Source organism: Brienomyrus brachyistius, unplaced genomic scaffold, assembly GCF_023856365.1.
Source record: "Brienomyrus brachyistius isolate T26 unplaced genomic scaffold, BBRACH_0.4 scaffold27, whole genome shotgun sequence".
Lineage (NCBI taxonomy): Eukaryota > Metazoa > Chordata > Actinopteri > Osteoglossiformes > Mormyridae > Brienomyrus > Brienomyrus brachyistius.
Window position 1 is genome coordinate 6,519,724 of NW_026042306.1, and position 26,643 is coordinate 6,546,366.

At 42.3% G+C, this 26,643-nt stretch overlaps 5 protein-coding genes across 14 annotated transcripts in view; 3 read left to right on the forward strand and 2 right to left on the reverse strand.

The window, feature by feature from the left end:
- Positions 1-11,105, reverse strand: part of LOC125721025 (odorant receptor 131-2-like) — a 69,527-nt gene extending 58,422 nt beyond the window's left edge. The window contains exons 1-3 of one of the 2 annotated variants that reach the window (XM_048996952.1): positions 11,058-11,105; positions 9,543-10,243; positions 7,399-7,777 (exon numbers count right to left, since the gene is read on the reverse strand). In XM_048996952.1, coding sequence (XP_048852909.1) covers positions 7,749-7,777; positions 9,543-10,233 — 720 coding nt within the window. In that variant the 5' untranslated portion in view covers positions 10,234-10,243; positions 11,058-11,105 and the 3' untranslated portion in view covers positions 7,399-7,748. Of the gene's footprint in view, positions 1-7,398; positions 7,778-9,542; positions 10,244-11,057 lie in introns of those variants that run through there. The other variant, XM_048996953.1, reaches the window with a different exon arrangement.
- The window catches only part of LOC125721023 (odorant receptor 131-2-like), a 74,130-nt gene extending 51,977 nt beyond the window's left edge, over positions 1-22,153 (forward strand). For 2 of the 4 annotated variants that reach the window (XM_048996945.1, XM_048996944.1), the window contains exon 2: positions 20,755-22,153. In XM_048996945.1, the coding sequence (XP_048852902.1) occupies positions 20,779-21,723 (945 nt within the window). In that variant the 5' untranslated portion in view covers positions 20,755-20,778 and the 3' untranslated portion in view covers positions 21,724-22,153. Of the gene's footprint in view, positions 1-20,585; positions 20,619-20,754 lie in introns of those variants that run through there. The other 2 variants (XM_048996946.1, XM_048996943.1) reach the window with 2 other exon arrangements.
- The window catches only part of LOC125721022 (odorant receptor 131-2-like), a 69,112-nt gene extending 43,420 nt beyond the window's left edge, over positions 1-25,692 (forward strand). For 4 of the 6 annotated variants that reach the window (XM_048996937.1, XM_048996938.1, XM_048996940.1 and 1 more), the window contains exon 2: positions 24,635-25,692. In XM_048996937.1, the coding sequence (XP_048852894.1) occupies positions 24,644-25,591 (948 nt within the window). In that variant the 5' untranslated portion in view covers positions 24,635-24,643 and the 3' untranslated portion in view covers positions 25,592-25,692. Of the gene's footprint in view, positions 1-24,396; positions 24,483-24,634 lie in introns of those variants that run through there. The other 2 variants (XM_048996942.1, XM_048996936.1) reach the window with 2 other exon arrangements.
- LOC125721017 (kelch-like protein 10) overlaps positions 1-26,643 on the forward strand; it is a 106,846-nt gene that overhangs the window by 68,025 nt on the left and 12,178 nt on the right. The window lies entirely within an intron of this gene.
- LOC125721021 (odorant receptor 131-2-like) lies at positions 15,376-17,574 on the reverse strand. The gene is made up of 2 exons (XM_048996935.1): positions 17,534-17,574; positions 15,376-16,635 (listed from the first exon to the last, which is right to left on the reverse strand). The coding sequence occupies exon 2, from the start codon at positions 16,623-16,625 to the stop codon at positions 15,660-15,662; it is 966 nt and encodes a 321-aa protein (XP_048852892.1). The 5' UTR covers positions 16,626-16,635; positions 17,534-17,574; the 3' UTR covers positions 15,376-15,659.

Genomic DNA, 26,643 nt, shown 5'->3' on the forward strand with positions numbered 1-26,643 from the left:
AGGGGCAGGAGACTCGCCAGTCCGGCCATGGCAGTGTGTGTTTAAATGGCTTCATGTATTGTTTTGGGGGTTATGATGGCCATAATTTCACCGATGCTGTGCTCAGATTTGACCCCGTCGCACGGACATGGCAGCACATGGCCCCTATGCACTGGCGCCGCTGTTGTGTCAGTGTGGCCGTAAGTAACGGCTTCATCTATGTGATGGGTGGCCGTTTAGACGTGTCGCCTCTGAATATTGTAGAGCGATATGACCCAAATGCCAATGAGTGGACCATCATCCAGCCCATGCATGAGGAGCGACAGGATGCCAGTGCCACCACCCTGAATGGAAAGGTAGGTTAATAGGAGGGCGTCTGCCTGTGGTTACCATCATTTTCCCCTTGAAATTGATTATGTTACATACTCAGTAGCTCGCTTTGTCTTCAAATGGTTGATTTCAATCCATAATTGTTTATTCAGTAAACGTCAGTGTTTAGATAAAACATAAATGACCTTGCATTGTCGCTCTGCATTAGTGGCACATTGGGCAGTGCTGTGGTGTCCAGCTCTGTGTTTTTGCAATTTTGCCCACAGCCCAAGACTTGTGAGATACAATAACTGGTGTTAACGTAGGAGCTTTACCCAATTCCAGTCCTGGGGGGTCAGAATCCTAAACAATTTGCAGATTTCCCTATTCAAACAAACCTAGTGAACTTAATTAGCTGATTAAGCTGCGGTTCACAAGGGAAATGATCACAACTAACTGTAAATTCCCTACCAATGCCCATGTGCTTCCTGTGGTAGGCTCCAGGTTCACCACCACCCTGTACTGAATAGACTTTTATGGAAGGTGGATGGATTAAACATCCATTAGCTAAATGTACATTTACGCTTTTTAGATCTCCATCTCCAATCATGTACAGCATAACACACATCACTTGTGAACCATCTTTCCTAGATATACATTTGTGGGGGTAGCAATGGAGCTCAGACCACTTCCACTGCGGAGTGCTATGATCCACTCACGGGCGAATGGACCTTGATCGCTCCCATGCGCACTCGCCGACGTGGCCTTGGAGTAGCGGCATATCAGGGAAACATCTATGCGGTGAGTGATTCCTTTCTTGTACTCTGAAACAAAGGAGTCAAATCTCAAGATTTATCTGAGACTCATATTTTTTGTCGCTGCTGCTGTGTCACAGATTGTAATGCGCTTAAAACAAACAAAAGAATTCAGTGGATGAAATGACCTGCTGGGAAGGCCCATCTCAATACACATATGCTCCCTGCATATCTGGGTTATAAACGAATACGCTTAGTAAAGCTTAGATTTTTGATTACAGTTATATTCTGTAGTTCCAGACGTAATTGCTCTGTTTGTTTTTTTTTTCAGTGTCTGACTACAAGTATTATTTTTAGTACTAATAAAAATAATAATAAAAGCAAAATATATGATCATAAGAAGTATTTTTTTGATGGTTGACAGTTTTCGCTGAATTGTACAGGTTTTCTGTTGCCCAAATTCCCTTTTTTTCACTGCAGTTATGTTGACATGTATGTTGAACACAAATTAGTTATAAGCTTGTGTCCTATATAGACAATGGGAGGTTCTGTGCAGCCTGCTATTATAGGGCGATAATTCCTTAAGAGTTCCTGACTTCGAGAAAGCTGATATTTACTTATCTGTTTGGTACCCGAGTGATCACTTACCATTGGTGTCTCGCAGGTGGGCGGTACCAACGGGGCTCATCCAGTGCGGACTATGGAGGTCTATGACCCTGCAATTAACCAGTGGCACGCTGGGCCTCCCATGAGACAACAAAGAAGCTATTTCGGCATCGCAGTGGTGGACGGCTTGCTGTTTGCGATGGGAGGCTCCGATGGCTTCAACGTAACTGCAAAAGTGGAATGTTTCAATGCAGTGAAAGGCAGCTGGTGCCGTGCGCAGGAAATGATTGCACCTAAGAGGAGCTTCAGCTGCTGCACAGTGCCTGCGCACCCCCGCTTCGTACAGTACGCTGCACCTCGCCCACCTGCCCCCATCTGCCTGCCTGGTGGGTAACCAGCTTATCATGTCTAACGTTAATGCTTCGTACATTAGACCTATATAACATGTGCCCTTGAGAGGTAAAGTGGGCTATCCCACAAAAACAAAGTTTTGAGAAAATGAGCTCCAAAGTTGAATTAAAAAAAAAAAAAATCAGTGTGTCTATACCCTACAATTGATATGTATCATAGGTAGCACAGATCTCAGTATATTTAAAAGATAGATAGACCCTCAATAATTAATATTGGACAGTCATTTTTGACTGACATGTGGGATAGCCCACTTTACCTCTCAAGGGCACATATGATACCTACCGTTAATGTAATAACTGCCAATAATGTGCTAATTTTCCCCCTTAATGTAATAAAGGCTGATACAATAATATCTTGCCAATACCATACTAACATATTTGAATCAAAAACACACCACATTACTACATTATATACTTTATTACACAAAAAACGGGAAAATTGTTATGTTATTAGCAGTTATATTAACAGTAGTTTAGCTGCTACAGACAGCAGCTATTAGCTGCTATTAACAGCAGTGATTAGCTGCTACAAACCGTAACAATCGTGACATCACACAATTTCTTTTGACTGCTTATGATTTTTTGCACACTACTGTACACACACACACACATATATATGTACATATGTATATGGTTGATTGTCCACAAAAATCAACTGTGATTAATCAGCCTGATCTCCAGACCAAAGAACTGTGAAAACCATTCTAACTTAACCTACAAGAAGCAATTCCTGAACACAAAGAAGAAGATGTGCTACGGCCCTGCTACACACACACACACACACACACATATAAGGTATCTGTATCTTTGTGGGGACTCCATACTGAGTTCCAACCCACAACACAATTAATCAGTGAGGAAATTCATAGTATTATCTCTTGTTATGTTATTTTTTTAAATTATTTATAATGTATTTAAAAGCCTATGGCAAACAGTAAGTTAATGAATTGAAATTACAGGTAACCACGTGCTCAACAAGTGGTTGGCAGGGAACAAGGGAAACGCTACAGACTGACAACAGGGGAGGACAAGAAAGACTGACAACACGTGGGACGAGATGACCAATGACACCTACTGGCCAAACAGGGAAGGGACACAGAATGGGACAGTTAAATAACACTGGGATTCCCTGAAGGGTTTGGCATTCCCTGAAGCCAAGCTGTTAATTATTGTACTCCACGCCACCTCTGGTGATTGAATTGCAATGCAATGATTATGTTGTTCTATAATCTTATTGAATAAGTGTTATAAGTTGTTAGAAGTTATTTTTGTATTCTTTTATACTTCATTTTTAACAGTGTGATTTTTGACCTGACAGCTTTGTTTGGCAGTAAAAAGCTTTAAGGGGGCAGTTTAATGGCTCTATACACAGCAATATGTATAATGGCCAAAGTGTTCTTATTGAACATGCTTAATTTATTTTTGTATACAACGTTTAAATAAATGTCTTATTTGGAGAACAAAGGCTGGAAAAATGTTATTTGTTGTCTGAAAACCAAAATAATTTTGAGAGCTTTGTACAATTTGTTAGCAGAATTACCTTATAGACCTAATACACTTTTGAATGCAATATAATTCTCCATGGCAGTAACCCAGCTGACTGGTGGAGCAAGTTCATTTTGTCTCTGCAAGACCTCAAAGTGAATTTGAAGATCATTGTCTCCACAAAGACTATGAAGATTTTCAGGAGATACATGGAATCCACAGTTTCTTCCATTAAACCTAGAGTGCAATCCAACAAAATGTTTCAATAACAATATTTACATTTCAAAAAGTGGCTTCTGGTTTGTCAGGTGGGCAGTGTGCATTCCATACCTACTTGTAGTCATCTAGTTCTTTTTGCAGGACACCCAGAAAGCTGAATACTGTAGCAGCAAACATTTCTGTTGGTAACAGCCATTAAAGAGATTCCTCCGTCCAAAATTGCCCCCTAGTGGTGGAATATTGCAACGCAAATAATGGAGATTTCACTTCACTGTATTTTACAGCTAACGAAAATGTAATGTGTGTGTGTATACATTTTTTGTTTCATACATTTAAATGTACATTTTTTATATAACAAACAACATTACTTTATAGTTGTTTAAAAGGCAGAAACTTCAATGTACACGAAGTCACCAATAAATTACATCTATTTATCCAACATGTTATATAATATACATACTGTGTTTGAAAACTTTTCAGTTTTACGATTTCAGGACAGATCAGCCACTCTATTAGGAACATTACGCTTTTTGGTTGCGGGTGTTAGCTTTGCTGCTGCTATTACAGTTTTTACCCATTGCTTGAACACTATAGACACATGCTTAAACCAAAGTAACGTAACTTGAAGTTGTTGTTACTATACCTTAAACAAAGTGCAACCATACCTTAAATAAAAGTTCTGGTTAGCACTTTAGTTGCAATTCTGCAACACACTCACTCCTTTCTACAACACACTTACTCCTGCACACTACACACTATGTCATACATAAGACACTTCATTCAAAAATGAAATCTCAGGGTACCAGTGGGAAAACACATCTATTCAAAATACAAAACACATTGGGCAATTGAAAATACTTAGACACACACCTGAAAATGCTTACTTACAAAATGGAACACCAATCAGCCAGCTACAAATACACCTCACTTAAGCCATTTTGAGAAGTTTGGAAGCAGGGAGAGCTAGAGGCAGAGGTAGAGGAAGAGGAAGACAGGCAGAGAGAGAGAGGAGGAAGTGGTCGAAGAGGCTATGCAAGGACCATTATTTCTGATGACATAAGAGCAACTTTGGTGGACCATGTCATAAACCATGGCCTGGCTGTGAGGGAAGCTGGGCAGAGAGTCCACCCTAATCTAAGCCGTTTCACAGTTTCATCCATAATAAGGACATTCCGACTGGAAAACAGGTATGTCTTCAACTCTCTACTCTACTCAGACTGTATCTAGAGTATTTACAATACTGTACCATATCACATTGCCGTATCACATGTACTGTATTTCAGGGTGACTAATGCAAAAATAATAATACAAAAGTAGTAGTTTTGTGAAACATACGATGATAACGTGTTGAGATGTTTCAGTACTGTGTATGGTATACACAGTAAAGCACATACAGTACTGTAAAAAAGAAGCAAACCGATAACAATTTGTGGTTGCATTTTTCTACTGAATGGCTAAAAGACCTACTGGGGGTGGACGGCAGCACCTGTTCACACAACAGCAGGAACTTGCCATTGTGAACCTAGTGAGAGCAAACAATGCAATCCGTGTCCACCAGCTACAACAACAAATACTTGAAGATAGGCAGGTATTCAACAACATAAATCGAGTAAGCATTACCACTATCAGACGCATCCTGGTAAAGCACAACATGACCATGAAGCAACTGTACAGGGTCCCAATTGAGAGGAACAGTGTCAGGGTCAAAGGACTTCGACATGAATATGTACAGGTAAGTGTAACAGTCCTTTACATTTACAATACAGAATGGGTGCAGTCCAGTAACAGCTGAATATGTACCATTTGATCAGTACCACATAGACATATTCGGAAAGCTACACAGGTACCTGTGTGGTGGGGTGGGGCGGTTCTGTATGTGTAGTAGTGTAGTTGTGTGTTTTGAGTAATGCCATCTACAATATGTATTTTTTGTTGCAGAGAATCTTGGACGTGAATGGAGCTGCTCAGCCTCATGAATTTATTTACGTTGACGAGGCTGGATTCAACCTTAGCAAAAGTAGACGACGTAGCTACTGCACCATCATTCCAAACTGGGTCCATATAATGCGCAACACATAATCACATTTCTAGATGCACTTCATGATGCAGTTGTACAGGACAGACCAGGTTTGTTGTTGTCTGGGATAATGTCAGTTTCCATCGGGCTGCTATCATCCGGAACTGGTTCACCAACCATGATCAATTTGAAGTTGTGTATTTGCCCCCTTACTCGCCATTTCTCAACCCTATAGAAGAGTTTTTTTCCGCTTGGAGATGGCGCGTATATGACCGCCAACCACATGCCCGCACGCCTCTTCTGCAGGCAATGGAACAGGCCTGCGGAGACATTGAGGTAAGGTCAATCCATGGATGGATTCGGCACACAAGGGGATATTTTCCCTGATGCTTAGCAAGAGCAGACATTGCTTGTGATGTTGATGAGATTCTGTGGCCAGACCCCAACAGACGGCAGGATCCATAAGTCCACTTATGCACAATTGTGTTTTTCTGTGTTTACAGTAGTGTATTATTTGTTTTATTGTTGCTTTAACTGAATTTACTGTAAAGTACACGACTGTAATGTACAGTATTTAGTATTTCATTTTTTGGGGGTTGTGAAAACGTGCCTTCTGTGGAACTGAATAAAAACAGTGCAAACAAAAGCCTGCCGTGTTTTATATAAAGTAGACTAGTGTGTTGCTGCTGATTTGTAAGTGTATTCATATGATGCAAGTGGGTTTCATTTTGTCATTAGAGCGACATTTTGACAAAGGATTGTTAGGTTTTGATAGCAGAGTTTCAATTTGACATAGATGTGAATGGTTTATTTCCCAGTGTCGTGTCTTATTTTCTTGTGTGTGGAGTTTTGACATGATGAGCCAAGTTTTGCAAAACGTGTTCAAGCAACGGGCAAAAACTGTAATAATAGAAAAAGGTTTTTGAATTTTACATCATGATAAATGAGAACTATGTGTGATTACTAATTACTGTTGACTAATTTCCTGTCTGGACTTTTCCCCCCTCATTGTTAAAAGTCGTTATATGTCAGGGTGCCAGTCAGTGGCACAGACACGTTGGCCAGCTGGTCTATTCATTCAGAACCAGTCCATCAATTAGAGAATTCAGCACCACGGACAGAGATCTGTGCTACTATGACGCCAGGTCCTTTCATTGGCTCTATATATTTTTCTAGAAATAACTAAATGGCTCTTTTGTAGAAATATCTATCCAGAGACTTGGTTCCTGTACGAAGAGAATATTTTATTTTTATTCAGGCTATAAAATTACAGAAAATCAGCTATGCATGTGATCTCCCCTTTACTCCTTAAGCAGGGCACACGCACATCAACAAGTACCAATGCAGCAAATGCAGATGAACAATTTCTCACAGCTTCAGAAGAAGTCAGATTACTATGTAATTCAGAGATTGTCCAAGACTTCTGCTAGAACATTTTCTACATTTGAGCCTAATTTCAAAATAAATGGCACCTGGGTGTATTAAAAAAAGGTATCCTGGACAAACCTTTATACACGGACATTAATAACAAGGGATCCTTACTTGTCAGGTGTGACTTGGGAATATAAGCACACCAATGATGTCACTGAAATTTAAAAAACGAAAATGAACTCTGTGGAGATGTGCGTATGTCAGCAGCCCGAAAACAGCACCATCTAATGATTGAACATCTGTATTTTGATCTCCTGCAGTGTTCAATCAACACCACAAGGGGGTGCTGAAATAACATATGAATCAATTGTGATATGGTACAGTACAGTGGGTAACACAAAGCCCTGATGTAAATTTTTATAATCACTTTAAGGCTGCAGAAACAAATGATGAAAATTAGCGCTAATAAGTAGCTCCTGAGTTAGGTATAAAAGTCCTGGACTGGCCCTGCTGTCCATAATTATTAAACCGAGAGCTGATAGGTGAGATTCCAGTAGTTTTGAGAACGGAGTTGTTGTTGTTGTTGTTCGAAAAGCTTTAGCAGGAGCTCATCTCACTGGTGTTTCCTGAGAAACAGAGGCAAAGGGGCTAAGGTCATGTCTGAGGGAATGGCTTCATCAGCAACTGTGGACTAAAGGGCATATATCTTGCTTTTAGATGTTAGGTGACACAGCCAGCAGCCTGCAGCAATGGAAATGTCCATTAAAGTCATGAACAAGCAGTATTTCCCAAAAATAAACAACATGGTGAGAAGAGCCCAGTGGTCTACTGTATATGGGGGGTTTTCCTGGTGTAGTCACATGATCACACATCCTTCACCCTTTTATCAAAGCAAGGATTCAGTCTCAAGTCATGTTAATATTGTGGTAGTTAAATGTTGTAATCAATATAAATAATAGTTAGGGTTGTGGTACTACAGGAAGACAACATTTTATGAGATTTCAGGCTTAGGCACTAACTCCAGTCTCTAGCTTTTGGAACAACAAAATTTCCCTGCTAAGCTGTTGAGTGCGTGATGATTACAGAGGCTGAACGTGCTCCCTGCTCTGGGGAAGGACCTCCATCATGTGGGAGCCTGAGCTGGTCCTGCCTCCACACCTCTCCCCTGTGCTGCCATTAACACTCATCAATTATTAATGTCAGTCCTGTGATAGATGGCTTGTTTGTTCTGCTGCTGAGCAAACAGGGCTTCCCTGTGGAGATGAGCTGCCTTGTGACAGTGCGGGACCCCACAGATCTCAGCCTGGGCCTAGTCAGTGCTGAGGCCTTCTGAACAACAGGCCTGATTGCAGCCTTAGTCTGGCCTAATGGAAAAACCACATACACTCCAGTACTTGCACTTGCAATACTAACTGTGAATGCAGTCACTAACACCTGTTAACATGCCTCGACTTGTATCTGTGCCTCTCTTATTTTACAAAAATGCCTGTGTGTGACTCAACTGCAGGGAGCACAGCAGCTAATATATGGATCAGTACCTCAGAGCTTGCAGGTTATACTTCTGGGAAGCGCTGGTGAATTGCAGTGGAATTTACCATGTGCTATCTGGCCTAAGGAGCTTATACTACAGTGGGATATTCCGCTTGCATAATACCTGCAGATATGAGTTATACAGGTAACAGTACAGATTCACTGAACTGTAGACAAACTGCAGGTTATATTAGCTGATGTGCTTTGGTCATTCAAATCATCATCTATCTGAGTCACCCTGGATCTGCTGGGAGTGTAAGCGGCAGTATTACTGTCACGTCATGGGTTTGTGTTTACAGGTTTGTTTAATTTATGTACTGAAACTTCCCTGGGACCCCGACTGGATAAATGGTTAAAAGATCGATTGGCTGATAGAATCTTAGCTGATTATACTATGATTAGATTTTTCAGCAAGTACAAACATGCACACGGAATTTTACTTGGTACAAAAGGTGTGGATATAAGGACACACTGGCATGGCTCTATATACATGAACTGACTAGAGGGTAAAATATGTAAGACAGTACTGAGTAACAAGCATAATGTGAAGGTGCCATAGAGCGAAACTAATGCCTCAGTGCCAAGTCTTTGGAACTAAATGAGGAGCATCTGGTTGAATCTTCTTATCCAGGCCACAAACAGCATAGTGTTTCAATGCCTGGAAGAAGTTCTGGTCCCTCAAACCATAGATCAATGGGCTCAGGCATCGTGGAGCTATCATGAAGACAACAAAATTGACAATGCGGATTTTGGCGTAGATCACCACGCTGATCTGTAACACAGCCATCTCCACGAAAGGCGTAAGTAGCTGTATGAGGCAAAGGAGAAGCTGGATGGCATGGAGAGCCACTGTCCTCGTACCTTTGGCGCTTGACTTGCTGTTGTCACCAGAGGCAGACCGGGCAGCTGCAGCCACCTTGACGTATGTGAAGGCGATGACCATGGACATGAGCAAGAAATAGAATTTGAACACAGCAATTTGGAGGTACTTCTGCCACTCAATCACAATCAGTGCATCCATGGAGCACAAGACTCTCATGCTGAGCTGCTTAACTGAGACTGAGGCTGTGCAAGAAAAGATGATGACGAGGGCAGGTACACAGCCCAGCCCCCAAATGAGGAGCAGGCCCACCACTCTAATCCTCGGCGTGGAGATGGCAGCGTGCCTTAGGGGCTTACACACAGCCACATAGCGCTCCAGGCACATGGCCACCAAGGTCAGAGGCGTGCAGAAATCCAACCAGGTCATCATCAGGTTGAGCACTATACAGACCTCAAAGGGGATCACCACACCATAGTGCATAAACAGCACAGCCAGGTTTGTCGTCACCATCACCGAGGAATCCACAAAGAGCATGTGGGCAAAAAGGATATAGCGGGTATCAGTGCGAAAGGCCTCCTTCATGAAGAAGGTGAAGATCATGAGGCCGTTGATGTATAAGAAGATGCCCACCAGCACCTGAATGATTATCACATCGAGCATGAAACGCTTTGGAGGGACAGTATCTGATGATTTGCTGCCATTGGTTATTCCTGTCATATTGTCTGCCATTTTGAGTTTCCTGGGAACAAAGAGAAGGGGAAAATGAGCAGATGGTTTTCCTTTATTATTTTTGGTAAACACTGTTATCACTAGGCTGTAAGATTTAAAACGGCCCCTGAAATCTATTGAACAGCCTGAGTAACATGATCATTTTCCTGCTTATTTTATGAATATGTCATATACATAGGTACTGAAATGATTCCCAAAAGCCTTGGAAAATCATTGTCCACTGTATTGACATCCACGACATATCCTGAGGAACAGGAGAGCATTCTGGAAACGGGCAGAGTGTGCCTTTACGCTCCATGTGCTGCCTGAAGTAACCCTCAGTACCTCTCTTATGAGCTGAGTCCCTAGGAGACTCTGCCTTTCTATATAGCTGCTACATTGAACTATGATTCACACAACATCCCAAACCTGCACGTTTGTTGAGTCGTGATTCCAAGAATTTCAGTACTATTCCCTGCTTTTCCCTGTCAGAATATCAGGGTCATTTTTTTGGATACGTCTGCTTTCTGCATTGTGCAATTTAAGTATCAAAACATTCCATGTAACAAATTTCACTGATTTTTTTACGTTTATGTTTGAGGTCATAAGTATGTCAAGGCCTCCTACAACTGAAAAGTGATATCATCCGAAAATCAATCTGGCTGTTATAAAAGTGTTAATCTATTATGAATAAAGTATACAAAGTTATCAGACAGTCTGATTGGCTAATATTAGCTACATGAGAAGAGAACATTGTAAGACCATAAAAGTATTAGTCAGTGTTTTGATTTTAGGTACTCAGTCAGATCAAAATTCCCTCTCCTGAATCACGAACGTTACATTACCTTTTATGCGCTTTGAAGTGTCCTCAGTAAACAATACTGGTAAGAAACAGTTATTCTGGCCAAACCTTTATACACAGACACCAATGACAAGGGATCCTTACTTCTCAGGTGTAATCCTGGGAATAGAAGCACACCAATGATGTCACTGAAAATCAAAAACAAGAAATGGACTCTCTGGAGATGAGTGTATATCAGCAGCTTGAAAACATCGCCATCTAGTGATTAAACATCTGCATTTTGTTCTCCAGCATTTTGATCAACCAACACCATAGGGTACAGTTCTCCAATAGGCCTTTGGCCCCAGATTTCATCATCATGCTTTGTAACTCACACTTGTTGGGATTATTGTGTACTGTCAGTCATGGGCAGCAGGAATTGCTAAACAATGCAGTGGTGAAGTGTCATGGTTTGGTGAATACTGGTGATTTGCAGAGAAAAGATTTAATAGTCAGTGAGCGAAAGGTGTTTAAATCTGGTGAAGATTATGGGAGCTATAGGTGTCTAACAGACAACAGAACTACACAGGTAACCCTAAAGGAAACACATGAGTTGACTGAAAATAAGAACTTTCATAAAGGTGTAGCTCATGAGTTATGTATAGAAGTCCTGGACCGGCTCTGCTGTCCAGGATTTACATGGCTATAGATCCATCTATTTTCTGTCCGCTTATCCTGTCTGGGGTCACAGGGGGTCAGGAGCCTTGTGGCCCATAGGAGGGAACGACCCAAGATGGTGTACCAACTCATCAGAGGACACATTCACAGAACAGTCACACTTATGGGTAGTTTGGTAACCCCAACTCACCTTAACATATATTTAGGCTGTGAAGGACAAGTCAAAAGCAAATGACATGGTTGAGCGGTAGGTTCTGGGTCGTATATGGTGGGAAATACATTTTCCTGGTATCATTTAGGCCCAGTCAGCCACTTTTAGGGCAAAGCAAATGCCAATAGTTACAAGGTCATTCTGAATGATCATCTGTGTCACAGTGAAGTGTGGAATATTCCAGGTGGCGAAGTCCCCAGCCACAGGGCACAACTGTGACTTAATGTGTCCATAAGCACAATACAAGCCCCCTGCCATGACTATCAGAGTCACTTTATTGCAATCAGATAAATAAAGGACACAGCAACACTACCTCAGACAATGTTTTTTCATCGTTTTTCCCGTAACACCAGATGATGGAAGAATGATGTAACATCCCTCCAACAGAGTTTCATACGCCTCTACTGATTGCTTTTGATAGTTCAGATGGGCTTTTTACTTTGGCATTACATGTATTTATCTCCCATAACCACTCAAATATATACAGTCATGGCCGAAATTATTGGCACCCCCGGAATGTTTCCAGAAAATTCACCATTTCTCCAAGAAAATTGTTACAATTAGAAATATTTCGGTATACACATGTTTATTTCATTTATGTGTATTGGAACAACATCAAAAAAACAGAGAAAAAAGCCAAATTTGACATCATTTCACACAGAATTCCAAAAATAGGCCAGACAAAATTATTGGCACTTAAATTGGGCAAAATCGATGGCAAGTCATTTTATTTCAAGCATATGATGCTCATTTGAACGGACCTGTGGCAAGAAACAGGTGCTGGCAATATAGCAAACACTCCTGACACCAGTTAAAATGGAGAAAAGTTGACTCAACCTTTCTGTTGTGTGTCTGTGTGCCACACTAAGCATGGAGAACAGAGAGAAGAGCAGAGAATTGTCTGAGGACTTGAGAACAAAAATTGTGGAAAAATATCAACAATCTCAAGGCTACAAGTCGATCTCCAGAGATCTTCATGTTCCTCTGTCCACTGTGCACAACATAGTCAAGAAGTTCACAAGACATGGCACTGTAGCTAATCTCCCTGGACGTGGACGGAAGAGAAAGATTGATAAAAGACTGCAATGAAGGATAGTCCGAATGGTGGATAAACAGCCACAATCAACTTCTAAACAAATTCAAGCTGTTCTGCAGACTCAGGGTGAAACAGTGTCAGGTCGATCTATCCATCGACATCTGAACAAAAAGAAACACGATGGCAGGAGACCCAGAAGGACACAGAAACATAAAAAAGCCAGACTGGAGTTTTCCAAAATGTACTTGAGGAAGCCAAAATCCTTCTGGGAGAACGTCTTGTGGACAGATGAGACCAAAGTAGAGCTGTTTGGTAAAGCTCATCATTCTACTGTTTACAGAAAACGAAATGAGGCCTTTTGAAGAAAAGAACACGATGTACTGGAGAGTTCTGAAGTGGCCAGCAATGAGTCCGGATCTAAATCTGATTGAACACTTATGGAGAGATCTCAGAATTGCTTTTGGGAGAAGGCAGCCTTCATATCTGAGAGACCTTGAGCAGTTTGCAAAAGAAGAGTGGTCAAAAATTCCAGGTGAGGGGTGTAACAAGCTTGTTGATGGCTATAGGAAGCGATTGATTTCAGTTATTTTTTACAAAGGACGCGCAACCAAATATTAAGCTGAGGCTGCCAATAATTTTGTCCGGACCAGTTTTTGAGATTTGTCTGAAATGATATCAAATTTGGCTTATTTTCTATGTTTTTTTGTTGTTGTTCCAATGCATATAAAGGAAATAAACATGTGTATACCAAAACATTTATAATTTTAACAATTATCTGGGAGAAATGGTGCATTTTCTGGAAAAATTCCAGGAGTGCCGATAATTTGTTGTAGTCAATATAAATAATAGTTAGGGTTGTGGTACTACAGGAAGACAACATTTTATGAGATTTCAGGCTTAGGCACTAACTCCAGTCTCTAGTTAGTGGAACAGCAGAATTTCCCTGCTGAGCTGTCGAGTGCGTGATGATTACAGAGGCTGAACGTGCTCCCTGCTCTGGGGAAGGACCTCCATCATGTGGGAGCCTGAGCTGGTCCTGCCTCCACACCTCTCCCCTGTGCTGCCATTAACACTCATCAATTATTAATGTCAGTCCTGTGATGGACGGCTTGTTTGTTCTGCTGCTGAGCGAACAGGGCTTCCCTGTGGAGATGAGCTGCCTTGTGACAGTGCCGGACCCCACAGCTCTCTGCCTGGGCCTAGTCAGTGCTGAGGCCTTCTGAACAACAGGCCTGATTGCAGCCTTAATGTGACCTAATGAAAACACCACATACACTCTGCTGCCTGCACATGCAGTGCTGAAGAAGTAATAACTGTGAATACAGTGGGCAACACCTGTTAACATGCTTCGAGTTGTATCTTTGCCTTTCTAATTTCATGAAAATTCCTGTGTGTGACTCAGCTGCAGGGAGCACAGCAGCTAATAGATGTATCAGTACCTCAGAGCTTGCAGGTTATATTTGCGGGAAGCGCTGGTGAATTGCAGCTGACAAATGAAGACTTTTTTCGGTCTTTTGCATGACTCTAAAAGTTAGAGTATGGAAATCGCCATGTGCTGCATGGCCTTAAGGAGCTTATACAACATTAAGATGTTCCTTATGTACGATACCTGCAGATATGAGTTATTCAGGGAACAGTTCAGGTTCACTGAACTGTAAACAAAGTGTAGGTGTTAAGGAATGGGGTGCTTCTGCTATGAACTCAGGGGCATGGTACAGACAGGAAAGGAAGGTGGTGACAATCCGCTTACGGCTCCGCAGCATGGGTTTATTCACAGAAAGTGAGAACACTATAGGAACACTACAAACATGGCCTTGAGGAGCTTATACAACATTAAGATGGTCCATATGTATGATACCTTCAGATTTGAGTTATACAGGTAACAGTACAGATTCACTGAACTCTATCCAAACTGCAGGTTATATTAGCTGATATGCTTTGGCCATTCAGATCATCAGCTGTCATCCTGGATCTGCTGGGAAGGTCAAAGGCAGCATTACTGTCAGGTCACAGGTCATCTCTACAGCTCTGGTAAGTTTATGGACTGAAAGTTCCTTGTGACCCTGATCTGGAAAAGCAGTAGAAGGATGGGTGGGCTGGGAAAACCTTAGCTTATTCTTTTAAAATGAATATTAGATGAAGCATGAAGATGAGTGTGATTTCAAAATTAAACCACATGCAGAGACCAACGAAAAAGCGCAATTTAGTTATTAGCATTTAACACATCATAATGACATTCAAATGAGGAATATGCAGTTAAACTTTGCATAATAATAATAATAATAATAATAATAATAATAATAATAATAATAATAGGGGCGGCATGGTGGTGCAGTGGTTAGCACTATTGCTTCGCACCTCTGGGACTCAGGTTCGAGTGGCCGCCTGGGTCACATGTATGTGGAGTTTGCATGTTCTCCCCATGTCGTCGTGGGGTTTCCTCCGGTTGCCCCCACAGTCCAAAAACATGCTGAGGCTAATTGGAGTTGCTAAATTGCCCATAGGTGTGCATGTGTGAGTGAATGGTGTGTGAGTGTGCCCTGCGATGGGCTGGACCCCCATGCTGGGTTGTTCCCTGCCTCGTGCCCATTGCTTCCGGGATAGGCTCCGGACCAACCACGACCCAGTAGGATAAGCGGTTTGGAAAATGGATGGATGGATGGATGGACAATAATAATAACAATAGCCAATATGTACAGTCTATCCAGTCTTATCCAGTGTCTCTCATTGCTTCCTTCACATTAATGCCTCAGATCCACCTTCCTGGAATGAGAAGCAGCTGGTTGAACCTTCTTATCCAGGCCACAAACAGCATAGTGTTTCAATGCCTGGAAGAAATTCTGGTCCCTCAAACCATAAATCAATGAACTCAGGCAACGCGGCGCTATCACAAACATTATGAAATTCACAAAACGGATATAGATGTAGATCACCACGCTGATCTTTAGCAGAGCCATGTCCACGAAAGGCGTAAGTAGCTGTATGAGGCAAAGGAGAAGCTGGATGGCATGGAGTGCCACTGTCCTCGTACCTTTGGCGCTTGACTTGCTGTTTTTACCAGAGGCAGACCGGGCAGCCGCAGCCACCTTGACGTATGTGAAGGCGATGACCATGGACATGAGCAAGAAATAGAATTTGAACACAGCAATTTGGAGGTACTTCTGCCACTCAATCACAATCAGTGCATCCAAGGAGCACAAGACTCTCATGGTGAGCTGCTTCACTGAGACCAAGGCTGCGAAGGAAAGGAGGATGACGAGGGCAGGTACACAGCCCAGCCCCCAAATGAGGAGCAGGCCCACCACTCTAATCCTCGGCGTGGAGATGGCAGCGTGCCTTAGGGGCTTACACACAGCCACATAGCGCTCCAGGCACATGGCCACCAAGGTCAGAGGCGTGGAAAATTCCAGCCACATCATGACCAAGTTGAGCACTATGCAGGCCTCATAGGGGATCGTCACTCTGTAGTAGGTCAGCAGCGCAACCAAGCTGGTCACCACCAGCAGTGAGGAATCCACAAAGAGCATGTGGGCAAAAAGGATATAGCGGGTATCAGTGCGAAAGGCCTCCTTCATGAAGAAGGTGAAGATCATGAGGCCGTTGATGTATAAGAAGATGCCCACCAGCACCTCTGTGATGAGAGGCCCGAATGAGAGAATTTCTGACCATTTGCTGCCATCCACTATTCCTGTCGAATTCTCCACCATTTTCAGTGTCCTGGGAGCAAAGAGAAGGAGAAAATGTGCAAATTGAGTTTTTTTCTTTTCAGCGAACAGCATGTCACCACTGGACTGTCAGGTTGTACAGACCTGCTGAAATGTACTGAACACGCTAAATAATGGGGCCCTTTTCCTGCTTGTTTTACAAATGCACCATAAAAATATAGTCAGTGTGTACATATTGAAATTAAAACTATAAGCCTTGGAAAGTCAATGATCACTATATTAACATCAGTCAGACATCCTGAGGAACAGGAGAGCATTCTGGAAATGGGCAGAGTGTGCCTTTATGCTCCATGTGCTGCCTGAAGTAACCCTCAGTACCTCTCTTATGAGCTGAGTCCCTACGAGTCTCTGCCTTTCTATATAGCTGCTACTTTGAACTATGATTCACACAACATTCCAAACCTGCACGTTTGCCGAGTCCTGATTCCGAGAATTTCAGCACTATCCCCTGCTTTTCCCTGTCAGAATATCAGTCATTTTTTTGTATGTACCTGCATTTTACATTATGTATTTTAACAGGAAGTCCAAGAGTCAGTCTCAAAACATTTCAAGTGACTAATTTGATTTATTTCTCATTTTATTTTGAAGGTCATAAGCATGTCAAGTCATCCTACAAATGAAAGGGTGATTCTATCCTAATTACTACCTGATTGTTATATAATCTAATAACTTCCTGAGTATTATATAATATACGTGGTATTTTGTTATAAATATAGCGCAAAATGTTATCAGTCTAATTAGCTAAGTATATGACATTTGGCTTTCAGTAAAGCACATAGTATGAAAAAGAAAGAACATTGTAAGACTCTAAAAGAATAACTCTGTGATTTGATTTCAGGTAATTAGTCAGATCAAAAACTCCCTCTCCTGACCTATGAACATTACATTACCTATTGCGCGCTTTGAGGGGTCCTCAATGAGCAATACTGGTAAGAAAAAGGTATCCTGGACAAACCTTTATACATGGACATTAATGACAAGGGATCCTTACTTGTCAGGTGTGTCTTGGGAATATAAGCACACCAATGATGTCACTGAAATTTAAAAAACAAAAATTAACTCTGTAGAGACGTGCGTATGTCAGCAGCCTGAAAACAGCATCATCTAATAACTAAACATCTGCATTTTGATCTCCAGCAGTGTTCAATCAACACCACAAGGGGGTGCTGAAATAACATATGAATCAATTGTGATATGGTACAGTACAGTGGGTAACACAAAGCCCTGATGTAAATTTTTATAATCACTTTAAGGCTGTAGAAACAAATGACAAGCGGTTAGGTTTGTAATTGGGGGGATGGGTTTAAAACTGCAATGTGGCTTGGACTGACATTGAACTTAAGGTCCCCCCTATGACAAAGTGATTAGTCTTGAGTACTTGTAGGACAGTAGTGATGAGATGGATGATGGTTTGAAACACGTTAGTTGGGATTATTGTGTAGAGTCAGTCATGGGCTGCATGAACTTAAATTACGAGGTGAGGGGTTGTGGTTTAGTGAATAACAGTGATCTGCAAAGAGGACAGTGTTAATAATAGCCAAGAATGCATGGGAAAAGATGTTTAAAACTCATATGGTTTATGGGAGCTGTAGGTGTGCAATAGGGAGTAGAACTCTACATATCACCCTAAAGGAAAACCATGAGTTGATGAAAATTAGCGCTAATAAGTAGCTCCTGAGTTACGTATAAAAGTCCTGGACTGGCCCTGCTGTCCATAATTATTAAACCGAGAGCTGATAGGTGAGATTCCAGTAGTTTTGAGAACGGGGTTGTTGTTGTTGTTGTTCGAAAAGCTTTAGCAGGAGCTCATCTCACTGGTGTTTCCTGAGAAACAGAGGCAAAGGGGCTAAGGTCATGTCTGAGGGAATGGCTTCATCAGCAACTGTGGACTAAAGGGCATATATCTTGCTTTTAGATGTTAAGTGACACAGCCAGCAACCTGCAGCAATGGAAATGTCCATTAAAGTCATGAACAAGCAGTATTTCCCAAAAATAAACAACATGGTGAGAAGAGCCCAGTGGTCTACTGTATATGGGGGTTTTCCCGGTGTAGTCACATGATCACACATCCTTCACCCTTTTATCAAAGCAAGGATTCAGTCTCAAGTCATGTTAATATTGTGGTAGTTAAATGTTGTAATCAATATAAATAATAGTTAGGGTTGTGGTACTACAGGAAGACAACATTTTATGAGATTTCAGGCTTAGGCACTAACTCCAGTCTCTAGTTAGTGGAACAGCAGAATTTCCCTGCTGAGCTGTCGAGTGCGTGATGATTACAGAGGCTGAACGTGCTCCCTGCTCTGGGGAAGGACCTCCATCATGTGGGAGCCTGAGCTGGTCCTGCCTCCACACCTCTCCCCTGTGCTGCCATTAACACTCATCAATTATTAATGTCAGTCCTGTGATAGACGGCTTGTTTGTTCTGCTGCTGAGCAAACAGGGCTTCCCTGTGGAGATGAGCTACCTTGTGACACTGCCGGACCCCACAGATCTCAGCCTGGGCCTAGTCAGTGCTGAAGCCTTCTGACCAACAGGCCTGATTGCAGCCTTAGTCTGACCTAATCAAAACATCACATACACTCCAATACCTACATATGCAATGCTATAGCCTGTTAACCAATTAAACAATGACCAGAGTAGCTAAACCTTAATTGAACTGCAGTTTCCTAAAAGGACACTGCTACATAACCCCAGACAGAAAAAAATATAAACAAAACCATTGTTATTATTTTTACGATCATTAGGCTTGAGCGGGATTAACTTTGTTGCTCTGCAGTGACCTCTAGTGTCAGCTGGGCTCCTACCAGAAGGTGAGTGTAGCCTCTCCACAGAGAGGCTGGTATCAGGCCTTTACCATTTCTGGTATGGAGCAGGACTGAAAACGTAATCACAATTTTGTTACAATATACAGTAGAAGCTTGGAACTCGAACGGCTCTTATCTCGACCAACTCGGACGTCAAGCGAGTCTCTCAGATTTCTTCCGATTTGCACCTCGACTGAAATCTTGGAACTTGTCTGTTGCAGCTTGACCAGAAACTCGGAACAAGACAAAACAAAATAGTCATGCTAAAATTTGTACGGATGGAGACGCGTCTCCCCTTCCAAGCAATAATCCCTCCTTTTCTCTTCCTCTCCACCTGCCACCTGCAGTACGCCATCAGCTCACCTCAACAGAGCTGACGTGCTCATAAATTGTCACTTATTTCATGATTATTGCTTTCCTATGTGCGTTTCATGTGTATTAGCTTTATATTGATAGGTAATGATTTTATCATTGATTAGGTAGGTAGTTGGGTTTAAATAGGCAATCATTTGGGTCTGGAACAGAATAAATCCATCTACATTATTTGTTATGGGGAAATTCGACTTGGATCTCAAATCACAACTCAACCAACCATCCAGAACAAATTAAATTCATATTCCAAGGTACCACTGCACTGTATCACAGATGGCAGTGGAACGTTTGCATAGAATTAATAAGGTAGAGTCAGTAACAGTAACGATAGAGTGACTCAAAGTGAGGACTGCATCAAAAAAATAAAAGAAACAAAAAACAAACATGATGTAACACATGCAATATTCCCTTACAATCACTGAATAATTCCCTATACTGCTTCATCTTTCTTTTTAGTAAATAACAATGACAGTGAATGTGAGAAATCGTCTTCTTTAAACTGCAGATAATAAAATACAAAAAAAAGATATAAGATATATAAAGACATACAGGTATAAGACAAAAAAAGAGAGTTTCTCCTATATAAAACCCTTCATCCTTACTTGAAATGGCTTTTTAATCTACTAATAGTAACATTCCCAACAGAGATATGCATGCCCATCACACCTCACCCCAGGGGCCTACTATGCTGGACACACCTACAGAGTGCATGTGATGTCATGTGTCATTGGATTCTTTATAAACTAGAGCACATGCTACTCCAGAAGTGTTTGAGTCAAGTGCTCAACAGAGGCAGGTAAAGAAACAAATATATCTTTTATTGTGTCTCTCTTTCATTTCATTTAAATAGGGGCCTTCTTGGGAGAAATATATGTTGGTTTTGCTTATTGACAACAATTTGTGTTTTAATGTACATTTAATGTACATTTCAGCTCTTTTCGTTTCAGAGTTGACCAATGGCTGGCCAGAATGGTTCCTCTCTGGAGCTCAACTTCCTGTACTACCAGTCCATGACAGGGACAATAGACTTCATGACAACAATAAAATCATTTCTCGTGCTGTCCACTGCCCTATTCTTCATCTCCCTGAACCTCATCATGTTCGTTGCCATGTGGAGTAAACCCAGCTTCCGTGAGACTTCCCGCTATCTTCTATTCAGCCAAATGCTCCTCAGTGACTCCATCCATCTGGGATTCACCACATTGCTCTACTCGTGTAGCATGGCTAACATCAACCTCATCAAGGTGCTCTGCTCCATGATCGTCCTTGTAAGCGGGACAACTTTCCGCATCTCCCCCCTGACGTTGGCTGTCATGTGTCTGGAACGCTATGTGGCCATTTGTTTCCCACTCCGACACACTGACATCGCCACCCCCGGGAGAACCAATATTGCCATTGCAGTGGTCTGGTTCCTGGGCTCTGTGAACTATGTGATTGATATCATTTTTTTAGCAGCTACAGATGCCCATTTCTTCACTAAAACTATTTACTGCACACAGGAGCGCCTCTTTCTGGCCAAGTGGCAGTTTGATGTGTTCCAGAGCTTTAACGGTGTCTTTTTTGTTGCCGTGGGAATCATCGTCATCAGCACCTACACAGGCATCATGATGGCAGCCCGGTCCATCAAGGCCAAAAAGGCCAGCAGGACGGTTCTCCTTCACCTGGTCCAGTTGGGCCTCTGCCTCTCCTCCTTCCTGTTCAGCAGCATCGAGAGAGCCCTGTCTACAATCAGCTCAGCCCTCTTTATCCACCTGCGCTACCTGAACTTCTTTCTCCTCGTCCTCCTGCCCCGCTGCCTGAGCCCCCTCATCTATGGCCTGAGAGACGAAGGAGTTCGCCCCCTCTTCCTCTGTTACCTCCGCTGCAGTCGCTGGAGGATCAAACCAAGCACAAAACATTAACATAATATATCAAGATATTTCAAAATGTAAGGAAAAAGTCATAAAGACATTCTAAAGAGATTTATATGAATTTATCATTATAAAATTATAGTTCCAGTGCTGTGGGGAGTAGGCAAGGCGAAATCTCTCAGGGCGGGGGGCAGAGTAGTGGGATAGGTCTCTGATCGTGATTAACTTTGCCAGGTCTTTGTTTCCTGTGTTTCTCCTTCAGTGTGTTTGTTTTCTTCTTCCCATGTCTTTAGATCCAGTAATTAATCACTACGTAATTTTTTCCCTACAAAAACAGCACAGCCCTGTACCATGTCTTTGTCATATTTTCCAAATCTAATGCGCCTTTCCTGTTGTCTGTATCTGTGTAATTGTTTGTGTTTACTTGCTTGCTGTCGTGCTTGATTATGTGCATTTTGAAGGCAAAAAAAATAACAACAAACAATACGCTGATGTCTGAGTTGTCAGGGTCTCATTTCCCCAACTGTAACTGGTGTTTGCTAAGACAGTATTTAGTGGCAATAGAAAAACTTTCGTCCAATAATACGAAATGGTGAACCACAAAACATACTGTAACTACCGGCAGGGGGAGGGGGCTCCCAGGTTAGTTAGCCAATGTTGTTTTATCGATTGGTATATTATGTACTAGCTGTGTCTTTCCATATATAAGAATATAAGAAATTTACAAATGAGAGGAGGCCATTCAGCCCATCAAGCTCGTTTGGGGAGAACTTAGCTAATAGCTCAGAGTTGTTAAAATCGTATCTAGCTCTGATTTAAAGGAACCCAGGGTTTTAGCTTGCATTACACTAGCAGGAAGACTATTCCATACTCTTCATTAACTACTTCATTAACTACATGCTGTGTAAAGAAGTGCTTCCTCAAACTCGTTTTAAAATGTTCTCCCGCTAATTTCCACTTATGGCCAGGAGTTCTAGCATTTCAACTGATATTGAAATAGCTATTTGACTGAATAGCATCCAGACCTGTTAGAATCTTATATACCTGGATCATATCCCCCCTTAGTCTCCTTTGCTCGAGGCTAAACAGATTCAGCTCAGCGAACCTCTCCTCATAAAACATTCCTCTAAGACCACCTACCTTGCGCCCGCCCCACCCCACAACCCTGTCCTCACTTAGCAGTTGGAAGATAGATGGATTATCACAAGACGATTACTAATACCAATTATTAACATGCCTCCGATTGACAACAGAATTTCCCTGCTGTGCTGTCGAGTGCGTGATGATTACAGAGGCTGAACGTGCTCCCTGCTCTGGGGAAGGACCTCCATCATGTGGGAGCCTGAGCTGGTCCTGCCTCCACACCTCTCCCCTGTGCTGCCATTAACACTCATCAATTATTAATGTCAGGCCTCTGATAGACGGCTTGTTTGTTCTGCTGCTGAGCAAACAGGGCTTCCCTGTGGAGATGAGCTACCTTGTGACACTGCTGGACCCCACAGATCTCAGCCTGGGCCTAGTCAGTGCTGAGGCCTTCTGACCAACAGGCCTGATTGCACCCTTAGTCTGACCTAAGCAAAACATCACATACACTCCAATACCTACATATGCAATGCTGCAGCTTGTTGGACAGTTAAACAGTGACCAGAATAATTAAACATTCAGTCCATTTACAGTTGTTGTGATTTTGTAATAAGTTAATCTGTGTTTTATGAATATTAAACTGCAGTTTACTAAAAGTACACTGCTTCATAAGCCCAGACAGAAACAAGACACACAAAATCACTGTAATTATTTTTAAAATCATTAAGCTTGACCGGGTTTAACCTTGTTGTTCTGTATTGACCTCCAGTGTCAGCTGGATTCCTACAGGGAGGTGAGTGAATTTTAGCACATTAGCTGTGTAAAGTTATATGATGAATACTGCAGGGAAACGATGGCCGACAGTGCTCACAAAAGAGGACAGGTGGACCTCAGCTTCTTGCAATATTTACTGAGAGATAAATAAAAAAATATATAAATAGAACTACACACAACACACTTCTAAACTACACACATGTATGGTGACACATAGGTTAATCAATAAAAATAGTCCAGCTGTGGGTGACCTCTGGCGTTTAACATTTCTGATACAGAGCCAGAGTGAATATTTCATCACAAAAGCCACCAGCACAGGAACCACGGAGGGCAGTGCAGCAACCACAGCACAGGAATCACAGGGGCCTGAGCAGACTAGAAACAATGGTAGATAACATGACTACAGAACATGACAACAAGACTAGATCAAGTAAGGCTAACTAAGAACAAAGGCACAAGTAAAAAAACAATGATCACAACATACAACATGTTTCCCATGTTGACCATCTACTTTGGAATTTAGGTTCCAACTTTTTCAAATAATACAGGTATATTACTTTATTAACTTGTACTTGCAGAGTGAACTGAACTTTACGTAATGCATATGTGTACCACAATAGCACCAGTCAACACTGGTCATTGTCCTACATTACTGCACACTAACCACCTTTGCAGCGAACACAGTGAATGTGAGATACCTAATGATCTTTTTCATTGAACTACAGCTTGAATGAGCTAAATAGAATCCCTAGTCATTGCTTGAAATGGCTTCATAATAAATTAATAGTTACTCTTCAGGCAGAGATATGCATGCCCATCCTGTTTCACCCAAGAGGCCAATTATGCTGGACACACCTACAGAGTCCATGTGATGTCATGTGTCGTTTGATTTGTTATAAACTAGAGCACATTCTACTCCAGAAGTGTTTGAGGCAAATGCTTAACAGAGGCAGGTAAAAAAACATCGCATATATTTTTCATTGTGTTTGTTTTTCATTTCAGTTAAATAGAGGTCCTTCTTTTCTTCTGAGAAAGATATGTAGGTGTTTCTAACTGTGAATGACAATTTGTGTTTTAATGTATATTTCTGCTCTTTTCATTTCAGAGTTAACCAATGGCTGGCCAGAATGGTTCCTCTCTGGAGCTCAGCTTCCTGTACTACCAGTCCATAACAGAGACAATAGACTTCATGACAACAATAAAATCATCTCTCGTGCTGTCCACTGCCCTATTCTTCATCTCCCTGAACCTCATCATGTTCGTTGCCATGTGGAGTAAATCCAGCTTCCGTGAGACTTCCCGCTATCTTCTATTCAGCCAAATGCTCCTCAGTGACTCCATCCATCTGGGATTCACCACATTGCTCTACTCGTGTAGCATGGCTAACATCAACCTCATCAAGGTGCTCTGCTCCATGATCGTCCTTGTAAGCGGGACAACTTTCCGCATCTCCCCTCTGACGTTGGCTGTCATGTGTCTGGAACGCTATGTGGCCATTTGTTTCCCACTCCGACACACTGACATCGCCACCCCCGGGAGAACCAATATTGCCATTGCAGTGGTCTGGTTCCTAGGCTCTGTGAACTATGTAATTAATATAATATTTTTGGCAGCCACAGATACCTATTTCCTAACCAAAACTATTTACTGCACACAGGAGCGCCTCTTTCTGGCCAAATGGCAGTTTGATGTGTTCCAGAGCTTTAACGGTGTCTTTTTTGTTGCCGTGGGGATCACCGTCATCGGCACCTACACAGGCATCATGATGGCAGCCCAGTCAATCAAGGCCAAAAAGGCCAGCAGGACGGTTCTCCTTCACCTGGTCCAGTTGGTCCTCTGCCTCTCCTCCTTCCTGTTCAGCAGCATCGAGAGAGCCCTGTCTACAATCAGCTCAGCCCTCTTTATCCACCTGCGCACCCTAAACTTCTTTCTCCTCGTCCTCCTGCCCCGCTGCCTGAGCCCCCTCATCTATGGCCTGAGAGACGAAGGAGTTCGTCCCCTCTTCCTCCGCTACCTCCGCTGCGGTCGCTGGAGGATCAAACCACGCACAAGCACAAGATAAAATATATCAAGTTCATTCAAACTGTAAGGAAAATTTCAGAATGAAATATTAAAGAGAACAGATTTAAAGTGGTTTATATGAGTTCATAATTATAAAAACTATAGTTCCAGTGCTGTGGGGAGTAGGCGAGGTGCAGTTTGTCAGGGGTGGGGGGGTGGGACAGGTCTCTGATCGTGATTAACTTTGCCAGGTCTTTATTCCCTATGTTTCTGCTTGAGTGTGTTTGTCTTCTTCCCGGGTCTTTAGATCCAGTAATTAATCATCCATCCATCCATTTTCCAAACCGTTTACCCTACTGGGTCATGGGGGGTCCGGAGCCTATCCCGGAAGCAATGGGCACGAGGCAGGGGCAAGCCCATCGCAGGGCTCACTCACACACCATTCATTCAGACATACACACCGATGGGGAATTTAGCAAGTCCAATTAGCCTCAGCATGTCTTTGGACTGTGAGGGGAAACCGGAGTACCCGGAGGAAACCCCACGACGACATGGGGAGAACATGCAAACTCCACACACATGTGACCCAGGCGGAGACTTGAACCCGGGTCCCAGAGGTGTGAGGCAACAGTGCTAACCACTGCACCACTATGCCGCCCCGTAATTAATCACTACATCATTTTTTCCCTACAAAAACAGCACAGCCCTGTACCATGTCTTTGCCTTATTTTCCAAATCTAATGCACCTTTCCTGTTGTCTGCACCTGTGTAACTTCTTGTGTTTACTTGCTTGCTGTTGTGCTTAAATAAGTGCATTTTCAATAGACAATAAAATAATAACAAACACAATGCTGGTGTCTGAGATATCTGGGTCTCATTTCCCTAACTTTTATTCACGTTTGCTAAGACAGTATTTAATGGTAATACAAACACTTTTTTCCAATAATACAAAATGCTGAACCACGAAACATACTGTAAGTACCGGCAGGGGGAGGGGAGGGGGCTCCCAGGCTAATTAGCGAGTGTTGTGTTATCGATTGGCATATTATCCTCCTGCCAGTGAAGCAAGTGGCTGGTTGGCACTTCCAATCACATGCCTCTCTTTCCAGTCAG